We start from the raw sequence: 14,125 nt of genomic DNA, 5'->3' as shown, positions 1-14,125 counted from the left end.
AACATGCTTATTTATGCATTCACATGCATAAACTTACAAATACAGCAAGCACCTCTGCCTACAGCAGTGTTTCCAGGTTTTTGTGTGGTTTGATTGAGGCCAGTGGGGGATGCCTTCACTTACAGCCTCAGTGAGCTCAGTAACAACTTCATAAATCAGCCCCTCAGGACTGGCAGTGGACCTGCAGTAGGTGATCATGGCCAGCCCTCCCATGCACTGCTGATGCTAGCACCGGGCTCAGCTCAGGAGGGCACTGCTGCTGATGCCAGCCTGTTCAGTAACAAAATTCTTGTACTATTTTTCTTGGCCACAAATCTACGTACTGCCTAACAGAATTAGTTTATTAATCCTTCTATCAGGAGCTATTGGGAATTATTGGAGCCTTAGTTATTTCAGTGGCATATCACTTATAAGGTATGTGGCTCTGAGAAATGTTAGTGCAATCTTCTAACCAACTTCTCTCACTATGCAAAGTACCTTTTCAAGCTGTGTCCATTATGTAAAAGAATGACCAGCATTCAGTGCCACACTGTTAATCTAATGTCCTCTGTCAAGCCTCTATTAAGATGGAAGAGGCCATGTGGAAAAAAGCTTTCTGTCTGAGATTCACAAATTTGCAGACCCATTATTATTGAACATGCCAGTCCATTGTTGATGCACTGATTCACATTCAGATTCTTTCAGAACTGTTTTCTTGTTGATTTCATTACAGTTGACAGTTTTCTTTTGTGTAAGGCTCTGCTTTTTACGGCTGCCACTATTGGGTTTATGCTATATGCACATGTGCAGCGCTGAAGACTTCAGCTTTCATGCTCTCCTAAGAGGGCCCCATATGTTTTCACACCTTACACATATAATTGTGCACACCTAAGACACTAAGAGTGAATCCTCAAAAAGAGCAAATTGTCATAAGAACTGAATCCTTAGATGGCATCCAGCATGTCAGATATCTGCCTCTGCCCTACCTGCATCACCGTCTATATACAGCTTTTTGACTTCCAGCTTTGCTATGAAGGATGCCAAGCATGCCAGCTTTACCCTTAGTCCCCTGCCCATGCTTGCCTTTTGTGTGTGTCTGCTGTTGGAAGAAGAGTAGCAGTGCGCCATCTTCTTTGGCGGCCTGAAAAGTGACTGCTGTGAGGCTGGGTGGTTTAAGCTTGACATCAACATTGGCAACACTGCTTCCTGTGACTCTCTGGGTGATTCTGCTGGTAGCTGGGATCCCTTTGGATCCCATGGTCCCATCTACAGTTCAGAGCTTGGCTCCCCCTGTCTACCCTCTCCACCAAGGCAGAGTTGAAGGCCTATGGCAATGCTGGTGTGATGTGCGATCAGGATCCTGCCTTCCTTCTCCTGTGCTGGCCTTCTCAATGACCTGCTGGTCATTATGTGCAGACAGCTGAGTGGGAAAATGTTTCATGTTGCATCAGAGGCACAATGTTAACTGCTAACTCTAACATTAAACTTAGAGTGTCAGACTCCCAGTAAAAATCGAATGATCTGGTATGATGTATCAACTGATCAGCGATCCAATATCATCAGTGCAAAGTGAAAACATTGATATGCATTATTTTTAAGATCTTATGCCTGTATTTTGAAATTCAACTTGGCCCATCTATGGCCCTATAATTTCCGCGAACACGGAATCGCAGAATTAGCCAAATAAAACTGAATCTTTTTTTTTGTTTTGTTTTGTTTTTGGTAAATATTTTTATTCAATGAAAGCATAACATTGACAAGTGAAACTACAATAAAGGTTAGAATTTTCACAATAAAGATTAGGATGTTCTATGGACAGATCAATGTCCATAGAACATGTAATTGAAATAGAAATACATCATTTGTCCTTGAGTGTCTCCAGAGTCCCTATATATTCAATCATAGGACCCCACACCTGTTCAAACTTTCCATGTAGTCCTCTTAGGTCATACTTTATTTTCTCCAGATTCAGGAACATGATTAAGTCCTTCAACCACACACCGGCCTTAGGAGCAAATGCAGATTTCCACTCCAATAGAATCCTTCTGCGCGGTATTAGTGAAGCGAATGCAAAACAGTCTCTTGTTTTTCTCTTAACCATTGGGTGGTCCGGCAATATGCCGAGGATGGCCATCTCTGCGCCCAAAGTTACCTCTGCCGGTATGCCAAAGGCTTTACTGAAGTGACTGAAAATGGTTGTCCAATAGTCTGCATTAATTTAATTGAGGCCAAGATTTCTCTCCAAGGGTTCCAAGGGTTGATCCATGTCACTCACTTGGGTAGGTGCTATGGATGGGAACTCTAGATTATCGAGGAATCGAATCATATCTGTATCATCAGTGGGGATTGTGAGGTGTACAATTTAGTGTAAAATGATTCAAATATAAACGGAATCTATTTTTAACGTGGAATTTGACATAATTTGAATGAAATGCTGTTTTTGTGTGGAATATGAGCGTATGTCTGGGGAAAATTACATGGGGGGAAGCAAATCTGGGTGGCACAACCCCTCCAGTGGTTTCACCTGCACCTGCACCACCAAGAAAAAAATTCCAACAACTGCACCGGCACCATACGAGTCCAAAAGGCAGAGAAACTCTCCAGCTACAGCAGCGCACTGACATAGATTGTGTAACAAAGCGAAGAGTTGCCACTCCGCTCTATTTTCACTGGCTAACAGCAGCACACTGGCTTAGCTTGTCTATTCAGAGAAGAGGTATCACTTCGGCTTATTTTTCATATTCAATGTTATCACTGGCATACTCCTGCTCATTCATTGGTAGTTGAATTGTTAGGTCTGTTTGATAAGTGATTTACACTTTCAAAACAAATAATAATTTAACATATTGTTAAATTATTGGAGTCGAGCCTACTGGTAAACATCTACTCCTTCAAGATAATTAATTATGTTCTACAACTCATAAACATACATAAACATATAAAAAATGATTGTGTGGAATGGGCACGATATCATCTCACATTGATCAAAGGCCCCTGAACTGAGTCAAATTGACATGGTATTATGGCAGACTTTGTGATATAGACAAATATATATATTTCTTTGTTTAAAAAAAAATATATAATATTGTATCGTGCTGAAACCTGTGATTTACACCCGTATTACAAGTACATTCCCTTCTCCAGAGAGCTTGGCTTGACTGGCCATGGCTGCCAACTGGTGCCTCTACTGTAGCCTAGACTCTCCATTCTAAAACAACACTTAGACACACACTTCCCTTTGTGTAACTCAGCTAGTCCATTTACAGTATTTTAAGAAATATAGTGTCCTGTAGGCATATTAAAAAATGTCTAAAAGTCTCATCAAATTCCTCGCAACCATAAAACCTTAACCTAAAATTAATATTGGAAGTCTGTAAAGCTATAAAACCAGTGATGACTAGCTTTATGTAGATGGAGTCATCTGATGGCGAGAGGATAGCTGCTGTTAAGAAAATGAGTAGTCTGGCATTGAATGCTGGTCATTCTCTTACATTGCATTGTATTACATTGCATTAAATTGCAATATAGCCAAGTACAATATCCAAATCTCAAGAGGTGCAATTCTTTGATAAAATGTGTTACAAAACATTGTTTTTCGGAATAGCATCACTGTAATGTAAATACACTTCTATCAGGGTTGACTGAATAAAGTGGAAAGGGACTGACTTGCCTGTTCCAGCTGTTATTTTTTTTCTTGTTGAGATGTTAGAAGAGCAGATTCTTCAGGTGTGTGATCCTGAGGAGTGCAAGGAGCAGGAATGCCAGGGTACATGTAGAGTGCATTCATACAAAGCTTATGTGTACTTAGAGCTGGGTGATAACGCCAACAAATTTTGTGCCACACTGTGCTAATGGCCAGCCTTGCTCATAAGCGAGCCAGTTTTTTTTCATTGTTGGAATTGATCACCGAGGTCATCATTAGGTGACATGAAAGAATCTTTGTTTAATTATTGTTGACCTTTTTAGGAGCTTTGAGAAGAGAAATGTGGCTTGTTGGATTTCACTATATGTGTGGGCTGGGTGTTTTTGTTGGAGTGCATTCTGTTGTGCGATGGTTAACAGAGTGTGAAGGGTGAGAGGGCTCAGCACGCTGCAAAACAAACAGCCCAATCCATATTTCAGTGGAGCAGCAGATGAAAAAGACCACACAAACCTTTTACAAGGGATATGAGGAGACAAGCAAGGGTGATGCCATGAAAAGAATACAGATGTGGGAGAGATGTTTGTTTGTTTGTTTGTTTTTTTGCTGTTTATAATTTGTTTGTGTGTTTGTTTGTTTCATAAATAAAATAATAATAATTCCACTTTCCCTATGCTACACAGCTCTGGGTGGGTGCTGTTGTTTTTCCCTTTTTTCTTTTTTTTTTTCTCCCCCAGTCGACAACTACGGATATGAATAAAAGATGACAAGGCATCGACTTCCAGTGTTTCTTCTCCTTGCATGTGTTTTAGCTTGTTTTCATCACAGCACAGTGTTTCTTGAGAATGAAAAACAGTTGATATTGATTTCAACAATGCTCAGACAGCAGGGCCCATGAAGGCACTGCTGTAACCTTATCAACAAAATGCATATGTGCTTTTCACTGTTGCATGTTTGTTTTTGTTGTTGTAGTTGTTGAGGGCTACAGTGCCCTCTTCTTGGCTAGTGTCAGGGTGCATGCGATATGTGTCTGTTGCAAATTGGGGGAAAGGGTGGTCTGTTGTTTTTCTTCCATTTCCCCTCAATGTGCCACAACCATGTAAGAGGCTTGTTTTCCTCTGCTGTAAAATCACCAGTGGGAAAGGTGACACCCAGGCACTGGGAGTAAATCTCTGTGTTCCTTGGTCACCCTCAGCTCTATCAGCCCCAGCCTCAACCATGGCTGCTTCATTAATGGTGAATGGGGAGGAAAGTGTGTGACTCCTGATCATAAATTATATACCCTCTCTATGTTCACTCTCTCCTACTGGATTGAGATAGGAATAGTTTCTTCCTCCATGAGAGTGATTTCAACCCAACTAATAATTAGATCAGATGGAAAAAGGGAGAAAATTGCGTTGTTTTCCAGTCTATGTCTACTTCATTCATTTTGGAGTAGCACACCCCTGGTGAAGCTCCTTGTTGTGCAACAGGCAAGGAGTTAATGGACCAGACTTGGTAGATGTATTGCACTCATGGAGCAACAAATTAAAGGAAAAGGCTTTAAAAAGAGAGTAATACAAAGACTACATGAGTAAGAAATCAAACAGCCACTTTAAATGCTGATTTTAAATGCTTATATACTGTCTTGAAAGAAAGACTGTGCGCTTTGAAGATGCAACAACTGCTCTGTCCATTTCTCTGAAATGTGTTCAACCCTTGCTACTGAATTGCAAAGATTTTAATCTTCTGCAAAGATTTTTTTCTCAAACCTGCTTGTTGGCAACATGGCCAGTGTTTTGTTTTATTCTGAGCCTTTGTAGTCAGTGTTAAAGGTTGTGATTGCACCCATGCAGTTGTTTCATGCAACTTTTCAGGGTTTTGCTAAGATACATGTCATTTATAGTCCAGTATGTGTTAGTTTCAATATATAATGATAATATGTTTCATTGGTATGCTTATTCTCACCTTTATTTTGCTTTTTATTGATCTTTAAATTCAGGTAATAGAGGTGAACGGTTGTCTGTATTGTCCCTGATACCCAGTGCTATCGGATGTGTGGTGGGGGTGTCGTATTTAACCTTCCTTCCTCTTTATATTTCTTAGTCCCTTAACTGGTCATTAAAAAAAAAACAAAGATGGATTGCAAAAAAGTTGGCAATGTTGGCCATTTGTCTCCTTCACACCACAATTCCTGACTGCAGGCTATAAAGAGCTGTTAGAGGAAAAATAAATAGTGGGCTAAGTTAATGCTGGAGTGAAATAGTTGTAATTGACAGGAAATGGTGCTCCACATACTGCATTTACAGAACTACTTCTGCTTGAAAAATAATCATTCTGCCATCAGGAGGAATGTACAGAAAGCCACAATGATTATAAAATGCACTAGAACTACATTCTAGTAACTGTAGTTTGAGAACTAGGAGTCTTGGCATGGTTGTAATTATCTTCTTGACCATGCTGTACCTGCCAGGCGAAACAGTTCTACTTAAAACCCAATCACTTTGGTAGAGAACACTTTGGTAGAGTTTGGTCATCGGTAACTTTTTTTTTGGCCATGTCTGAAAAAGGATTATACGCACCTACAAAAGGCCGGTTGTGTTAGAGAAATGGATCAGATCAGAGGAAACAGTAAACTTCTGTTTCCAAACCTTCATCAGGTTTTAACATGAAGGTCTATGCACCAGAACGTTGTTTGTTAATAAAATTTTGTGAATTTTGTGTACACATTGGACAAGGTTGTCTTACCGCTTTTGGTGACTTGTTTATTGTATTACTTGCTGTACGAAAGAAGAGTTTGTCTCCCTTATCTTTTACAGTGCTGAAACATGAGTCTCTGTTCGTGGACCAGCGAAACCTGGCTATCCAGTTCCACCTGGAGTGTGTCTACACTAGCCTGACCTACTATGAGTACCAGTCAGCCAAATTACACATCCAGAGGGCCAAGGAGCTTTCTGGGCTGGAGATGAACATGACTGGTAGGTTGTTCTGTGTCAAGAGTCTTAACTGATCTTCAAGAATTTTCAACTTAAACAAATGTCAAATTAGGGGGATACACTGAATACTTTGAATTAAATTGCTAACATTTGAGTATTCTGAATATTGACTGTCAGCAGTTACAAACCAAAAACATTGTTGTCCACTTTCCAAAGCCATATCAAGCCCTAGCTACTGTATATGCAGAGACCAAGACTGGTATTGGTTATGTCTTGATCATCCAGGTGCGCTTGGCAAGCGGACTCGTTTCCAGCAAAACTTCTTGGCTCAGCTCATCATGGAGGTCCACCGAAAGGTGGATCAGCCTGATCAGACAGGAGGCACAGATGGTGATGCGAGTCCCACGCCTACCCCACAGGCCAGTTTGCCTAAGGTATGAGCTACCATTTATCTTCCTCTTCCCACCAGTACTTGTCTCAGTTCCTACTTTTTTTTTTTCCAACCTTTTGAAGTCTGAGGGTATGTCAGTGTTGGGTAAATGGAATCAATTTACCATACTCCTTGTTGCATTGAAGTTGCTGAAATAATAAGAAAAAAAAAAAATTTGTTCTTAAAGATCTACAAAATATACCATACCTATATAGCATACCTACTCATGTAGTTCATTTTCATATTGTATGCAAGAAAAAACAAAGGACCAGGGAGTCCTGGTCCTGGGAGGTAAGTGGCTGGTGGATAAACACGTTTGTGTGCATGGAGCTCTGACAGTAGGGTGAAGAAATGAGTGAAATAATGACAACATGATCATCAAGATTAATGTGTCATCATGTAAGCCTCAGTATTTGTTTGGACTAAATTTAAGCAACACACTCACTCTCTCCCCTCCTCTCTTGTCCTCTATTCCTCTCCTTGCCTCCCTGCTTTGGGACACACTCCTGGTCACCAGGTGATTGGCTAGCCCACCTGCCGAGTGCAAATGTTGGAGACAGCATGAAACCCAGTGAAGTCACTGAGAGAAAAAAAAAAAAAACTGCTGTTCTTTCAGCTCTGCCACGATCAGATGACACACACAAACACACACACATGCGCGCCTGTTCTGTGGCTCATGTTTTGCTTACTCTCCACAAAAAGACACACAATTACACTCACAATTTCATGTACAATTACACAAAGTACACACTAGCACTCCCCCACTGTCCGCGTCACTCACACATAGACACAAGCACACATCCACACATGTGCTATCTGCTGGTCTATGTTGTCTCTAGTTGGCACTGCTAGGCTCCTCAGCTGCTGACTGCATGATCTGTTTGGACTCCTGACACCACATTTCCTTTCAGCCTCTTTGTTCCAAACACAATGAGTCGCTGAACCACACTACGAGGTCGCACGGCAATATGATGCCAGGGGACGAATGTCCATACCTTAAACCTTTGAGCTGGTGCACTCAAAAGTGCACCAGCATGTTGGCTGGCATCGACCAGTGGGCGGATATTTTATTAAGGAACCAATGAGAGGATCATTTGACTGTGGATGCCAACTGCCAGTGAATTTAAAGCCCAAGATGAGGACTATTATTTGACTGACACACAAACATTGGTGAAATGATTATTTTGGCAGTCTCTCTCTTTTCTGGAGCTGTATACCATTAAAGCAGCAACTTACAAAGACATCAACAAAAAGGCAGCAGCATGGGAGCTAGGGGTGTTCACGAAAAAAGATCGATCAGTTATTGTTTAAGTGTCACGGCGATGATCCTTTGATAATCAAATGATTTGATATTATATTTAAAGGCCCCATGGCCTGAAAAATGCAGTTTTCGTTGTTTTTGCGTGATAGGGAAGGTGGAGAAGTGCACACAGCCCGTTTTGAAACTGTCCCTGTAAAATGAGCGGATTTGCACATCCTCAAATTCCTGACGTCAGTATATTTCCTGACGTCAGTGACTCCGCCCACAGCGCCTGCATCCCCAGGCAACCAGCTACCAAGCCAGAGAACTTAGCCAGTACCCCTCCGCTCCCAGGGCAACAAGTTCACAACATATTTACAACATATTTAACAAAAATACCTTACCATTCTGAAACATCTTGTAATAAACGGATTTGAGGTTGTTCGGGATCGTACGGTCGTATAACATCACGCTCAGGGTCCCGCAGGGTTTTAGTCTGATGGCAGCAGTTCAAAGTATTTGAGAGGGGTCTCTGACAATGTTCAGTGCTCTACTCCTGCAGGGATGGGATGTTTCCATGGAGCCATGTCTCCGTAAAAGCAAGCACACAGCAGTCTCTCTCCTGCGGGTGTCTCTTAGCAAGCGGAGCTCGTCCAGCTTGTTGTTGAGGGAGCGAACATTAGAGAGCAAGAGCGACGGTCCTGCTGGTCTGGAGGGGTTAGCCTTTAGCCTTTAGCCTTTAGCCTTTAGCCTAGCGTGGATCCGGCTCTCTTCCCCCTCCTTTGTTTACGTTCACACTGCTTGCGCTTCCTCCTCTCCGTGGTGACTGCCAGTGTAGACACAGGTAGCTGGCGTAGTATGTCCACATCAAAGCAGAGAGCCTCAGTTCTTGCAGCATGCTTTACCCTGATGTTTAGTAAAGTCTCTTGGCTGTAGGTTATGCAACCTGAGCATCTGGGTTAAGCAAAACATTTCAAACATTCACTCTCGCTGATCCCTGGAGGGGCCGCTGCGTCCATGCGTGCCGCCGTCACCATAGCAATACAGTGCCAGCTTTGTCGTGGTTCGGGATCGGAGTTGGGCTCAAACACGTACGGTTGTATAACATCACGCTTGGCGGTAGCCATGCCAATCTTACATAAGATGATAACTCGCTTTCGACAAGTTTTCAAATAGTTACTGTGTCTTGTTGGCTCTGTTTTTCTCTCACTCAATATGGCGGCGCGCTATTGTTTACGTCCCAGAATGCATTGCCCACTGACGTTGGTTGATTGGCCCGACCATATGTCACTCAGAAAACAGTCAGCCAGTCAGTGAGGGGCTGATTCTCTCTTCTGATTGGCTAAAGGAACCGTGCTGCCAGAGCTCCGGATAAAGGCAAGAGAGAGGAGCTGTGAAACTTTATTTAGCAGACCACACGTACTCAAGACCACAAATACATCCTGCTAGAGATATCAACAGTTAAAATAAAACCCTGGAAAAGTCTACACCATGGGGCCTTTAAATTGTGGCATTCAACACGTAATTTGTGTTGGCACTGCTCTGGCGGTATGGAAATGCCATACTGAAATCACAAGGGAGAGCCCTTACATCACACCACTCACACTTCCAGGTCCTAATGCATGCTAGGCTTTATTTCATTTTATTGTGAGGTCCATAGCAGAGGGCACACTGGCAGCTTGTCAACATAGTCACCTCACTGTGGTCAAATCAGATAATGTCGCTTCATTCAGCAGAAAATGACAGTCAGTCAACTGACAGCAACACTGCAGGCCCAGCCCAGCCAGGCCTGCCCAGCACAGCAGGATAATAATACAGGTATACATGAACCAATCTCTGTAGCTCCACTACATGCTTGATATGACTGTTTGACACAGGGCGCTGCAAAGCACAATGTTGTGATCTTGCTGTGTGGGTAGTATGTGCTTACAAGCATTGGTGAGTGAATAATATTGTTTTTCTGTGACACTAAAGTCATTCAGAAAAAGAAACCTTTATGGCTCAGTGTTGTTTAAGGTCTGACAGACCTTAACCCTAACCCTTAAATATGGAAAGCAAATGAAAATACATACGCACAGGTATCTCTCTTTTCAAAGAAACAGGCCTCAGCCTTGTTGTTTGTGCTTCTGCCTGGTAGTGTTGCCCGTATAGGCTCCATTCTGTTCATGCTTAGGTATCAGTTGTAATTTAAGTTTTTGTAGTGGGTGGATTGTTGTTAAAAATTTGAGCTTCAAAACAGCTCAAACAGCACCCACCTGTGATTCAGTACCTCCTCCAAGTCACTCCCACCCACATGCAAGCTTGTGCCTATGGTACTGAGCAATGAGGAAGTAGGAACTGGCGAGCTGTGGCTATAGAAAGTTCAGGTAGGCTCCGCAGAGTTTTTTGGGTGAGGCGATGTGAGCGTGCATGACATCGGTGCACTTGCATGTGCACAAGGACTGACGTTAGCATGCTTCCATGAGGTGATTTGTTGTTTGATTTGTCCTGATTGGATTTTAACTAATAACATTATAGCCCCAGGAGCAACCCGGAAGACAGGATTTTTTCCTCAGTGCATTTAGTTTCATATTACATGGTCATGTAATGGCCATTGCTTCTATATGTTTCAAGTTTGTTTCTGAGAAATAAAGTTTTTCTGTTGCCTGTACTTGTTCTTGATAGAAGTTTATGCTCAAAAAGCCCAGTTTGTACAAATATGTCGTAGAGAAGTGTAGCAGAATTGAATTGGTGCGACTTGAAACTATTAGGTACTCCTTCTTCAGTGATATCCAATTTTTTTCTGAATTTTGAATTGAAATTGAAATTTTTATTTTTAGTGTGCAATCTTCTCTGATCTCTGCCAGTTGCTCCTGGTCCCAAAAGTCTTTTGAGCTTTCCAGTGTACATGAACTCCCTCGACTTGACACACACACACACACACACACACACACACTGCTGTCCATCCATCTTATTATGTCAGCAACATCAGAATATTTTTTTGACAGCACCCCTGATGAAGCCAGACAGCACCCCAGTTGACTACTGGAGAGTAGTGTAGCTTGTAGTGGGAAGTGGCTGTGCTGTCGACCGGTCATTCCATATAATCAGGGGAGAGATAATAAAGGTCTTACAGTACTGTATTCCAGATTGGTGGTTGCAGTCAGGAACAAAACATTGCACCATAGTTGCTGAAATCACTGATGAAGCTACATAGCTCAACTTCGCCAACACAGGCTCAATGATTGGCTGTTTCTTTTGAAAGACTAGTTTTTGGCATGTATGCTTTATTCGATAGTTGCAGTGTAGAGAGAGAGAGAGAGAGAGAGGGTATGACATGCAGCAAATGTCCTCGGCTCAGATTCAAACCTAGGATGCTGCGGTCAGGACTCAGCCTTGACAAGTGGTATGTGCTCTACCAGGTGAGCCCCCATTGGCTCTTTCTTCAGGGTTGAGGCAGTGCACTGTGGGACATCTAGTTGATGTATCGCCTAACGTTTTTGTGTACACAGTCTTGTATGTTTTTGGATGTTTTTTTATGAGTCTGAATTATTTAAACACAGGTCTTATTTGTACTGGTGATTTAACTGGGGGAGTGAGTTGAGAGTTCATTTGTTCCTAGCATCTTTTCTTCTGTGACAGTTACCATCAAGGATGTGGCCTCATTATGTGTCTTTGAAGGGGATGTGCCTCATCTCTCGCTAGCATGGCATTGTTGCCAAGTGGTCTGTGCCTGTTAGTGCGGTGTCTACTGGTATATTCATTATACCAGCCTTCAAACGTTTCCCCAGGGAATATTTTGACAGAATGCCTTCATCCTACATTAGTGACCCTGAACAGAAAGAGTGCATCTGCTACATCCAAAAGTGCTATAGATAGATAGATAGATAGATAGATAGATAGATAGATAGATTTTTATTGTCATTGCACAATCATATACGTATAATAATGCAACGAAATTAGGGCTCAGTCCTTTTCCGTGCAGGGGAGAATAGAAAGCATCGTGCATCTTGCTAGTTGAATAGCCAAGTCCAGTAATAGATGGCTGCAGCCATGTCTCTGATATCAGAAAAAATGCAGTCACGGAAAACACTTGTTGGATGTACAAGCACAGTTCGTCATCCCGTGTTCGCCATGGACCTGGCGCTGGAAAATGCTGGGAGGCGGCGGCCCAAAGGTCTGTCCTTTCAGCCGTGTCAACGTGCCGGCCCTGCAGCCTCGGCGTCCTCCGGAATGTCCTGGCAGCGACAAAGTCCGGTGAAATTGGCATCCCGCAGCGCAATCCCAAGCTCAAAAGGTCCTGATAACTGTTGTTTCCTTTGCTTGTTTACGTTTCCTTGGACTTGTCACTGGGAAGAACTATCCACGGAGACCCCAGTGTTCTAACGGCATCCTCCGGAATGTCCTGGTAGCGATCAAAGTCCGGCTCAAAAGGTACCTCGCAGCACAATCCCAAGCTCAAAAGGTGCTGACGACTGTACGCGTACATTGCCCAACATAAGGTGGTGTTTTAAGCTAAAAACACAACCGTTCACACATACAAAAACATATAATACGGCACCGAGAGTGGAGAGCTGTCGCCGCTGCGTCTATGCGCGCTGCCATGGCAACCACCATGGCAGCGCGATTGGGATCCAGATTGGGATCCTTTGCAGTTATAATATTTGGATCCTGAGGATTGAGGGGCCTGCAGCACAACATGTTTTCCATCAAGAGCATCCATGCCATTGGTAAAGGTCCATCTGTCTTTGAACCCTGCAGCGCTTGACTTTCAGTCCTCCAATGTTAACTCAGGCTTGTAATCAGGATGAAGGGCACTTCAAATGGCCTGCTTCAGTATCTCTCACATTATTGAGCGTCCCACTCGGCAGTTGAACCCAACAGTTGTAAAAGAATCCCCTGTAGCTGGAAACCCCTTTTTATTTGTGTTTGTCATAACATTTCCATTTTACTCTCCTGGAATGTAACACTTTGTAGAATATAGAAAATAACAATGCAGAAATATATTGTAATGTATATATCTAACATAATTTGAAGCAACCACACTGCACAGCAGAATTTAATAACACTTGTGTATAGTTTGTAAACTGAATGCCTTGTCAAAGGTAAGCAAGGCCTACAGAAAAAAAAACTGTCTGAATGACTTTAAAAAGTTTTATAATTAATTAATATTAATTTTATAATTAATGATTTTACAAATATTAAGCCTTAAAAGTCATTAGATAATCTTAAATATGAATCATGAGATTGTAGTTTTCCCTATCAAGCCAGTGGTAGGGGAAACACTGGATATTATCAAAGTGCCCCACAATATAATATTTGTGGTGGAATGATTTTTTTTTTTCAGCACAGAACGTCTGTTAATCTAAGATTGTACGTGCTCGCCTTTATGTTAAAAGTTTGCTTTTTAAATATTAATGCAATTTTATGAACTGAGCGTTCGTCTTTGAAAATTTGGAACTCAAGTTTCCTGCTCCCTTTCAAACATTATTTCTTTTTTTGGTTTTCTTTGTATTTAATAGTTATGTCACATGTTCTAAATAAATATACAACTAAACTAAACTAAACTAAATTCTATCCTTAGGGGTCACCAGGCAGAAGTAGGTCCTTAATCTATCTAGATAAGGCCCTCCATCAAATGATGATATTCTGCAATAATATTTGACCCATTTGAGGCAAATATAACAGCCTATATTTGCTGCTCATGAGGTAGATGAGGTGTCTGCCTAAAAAAAGACATTATCTACAAAGTGATGCAGCATATGAAATCCACATCTGTCTTCCTAGGACAAAGTAAATGTTTTCTATCCAACCTCTGACCTCTCTACCTCTCTTTGACAGATTGCATTACTTTTTAAGACTCAATTACACAAACAGATAAAAAAAAATGACAAAAAATTATATTTATAGATATATTCACATTAGCTATCTATGACAAAACA

The 14,125-nt window shown here is 41.9% G+C and overlaps 1 protein-coding gene across 1 annotated transcript in view; it reads left to right on the top strand.

Moving 5' to 3' along the window:
• Positions 1-14,125, top strand: part of ttc27 (tetratricopeptide repeat domain 27) — a 163,241-nt gene that overhangs the window by 41,189 nt on the left and 107,927 nt on the right. The window contains exons 6-7 of the mRNA XM_030070908.1: positions 6,418-6,576; positions 6,820-6,968. Coding sequence (XP_029926768.1) covers positions 6,418-6,576; positions 6,820-6,968 — 308 coding nt within the window. The remainder of the gene's footprint in view (positions 1-6,417; positions 6,577-6,819; positions 6,969-14,125) is intronic.

Source organism: Myripristis murdjan, chromosome 15 (assembly GCF_902150065.1).
Source record: "Myripristis murdjan chromosome 15, fMyrMur1.1, whole genome shotgun sequence".
NCBI lineage: Eukaryota > Metazoa > Chordata > Actinopteri > Holocentriformes > Holocentridae > Myripristis > Myripristis murdjan.
This window is presented reverse-complemented; position numbering and strand designations above follow the sequence as displayed.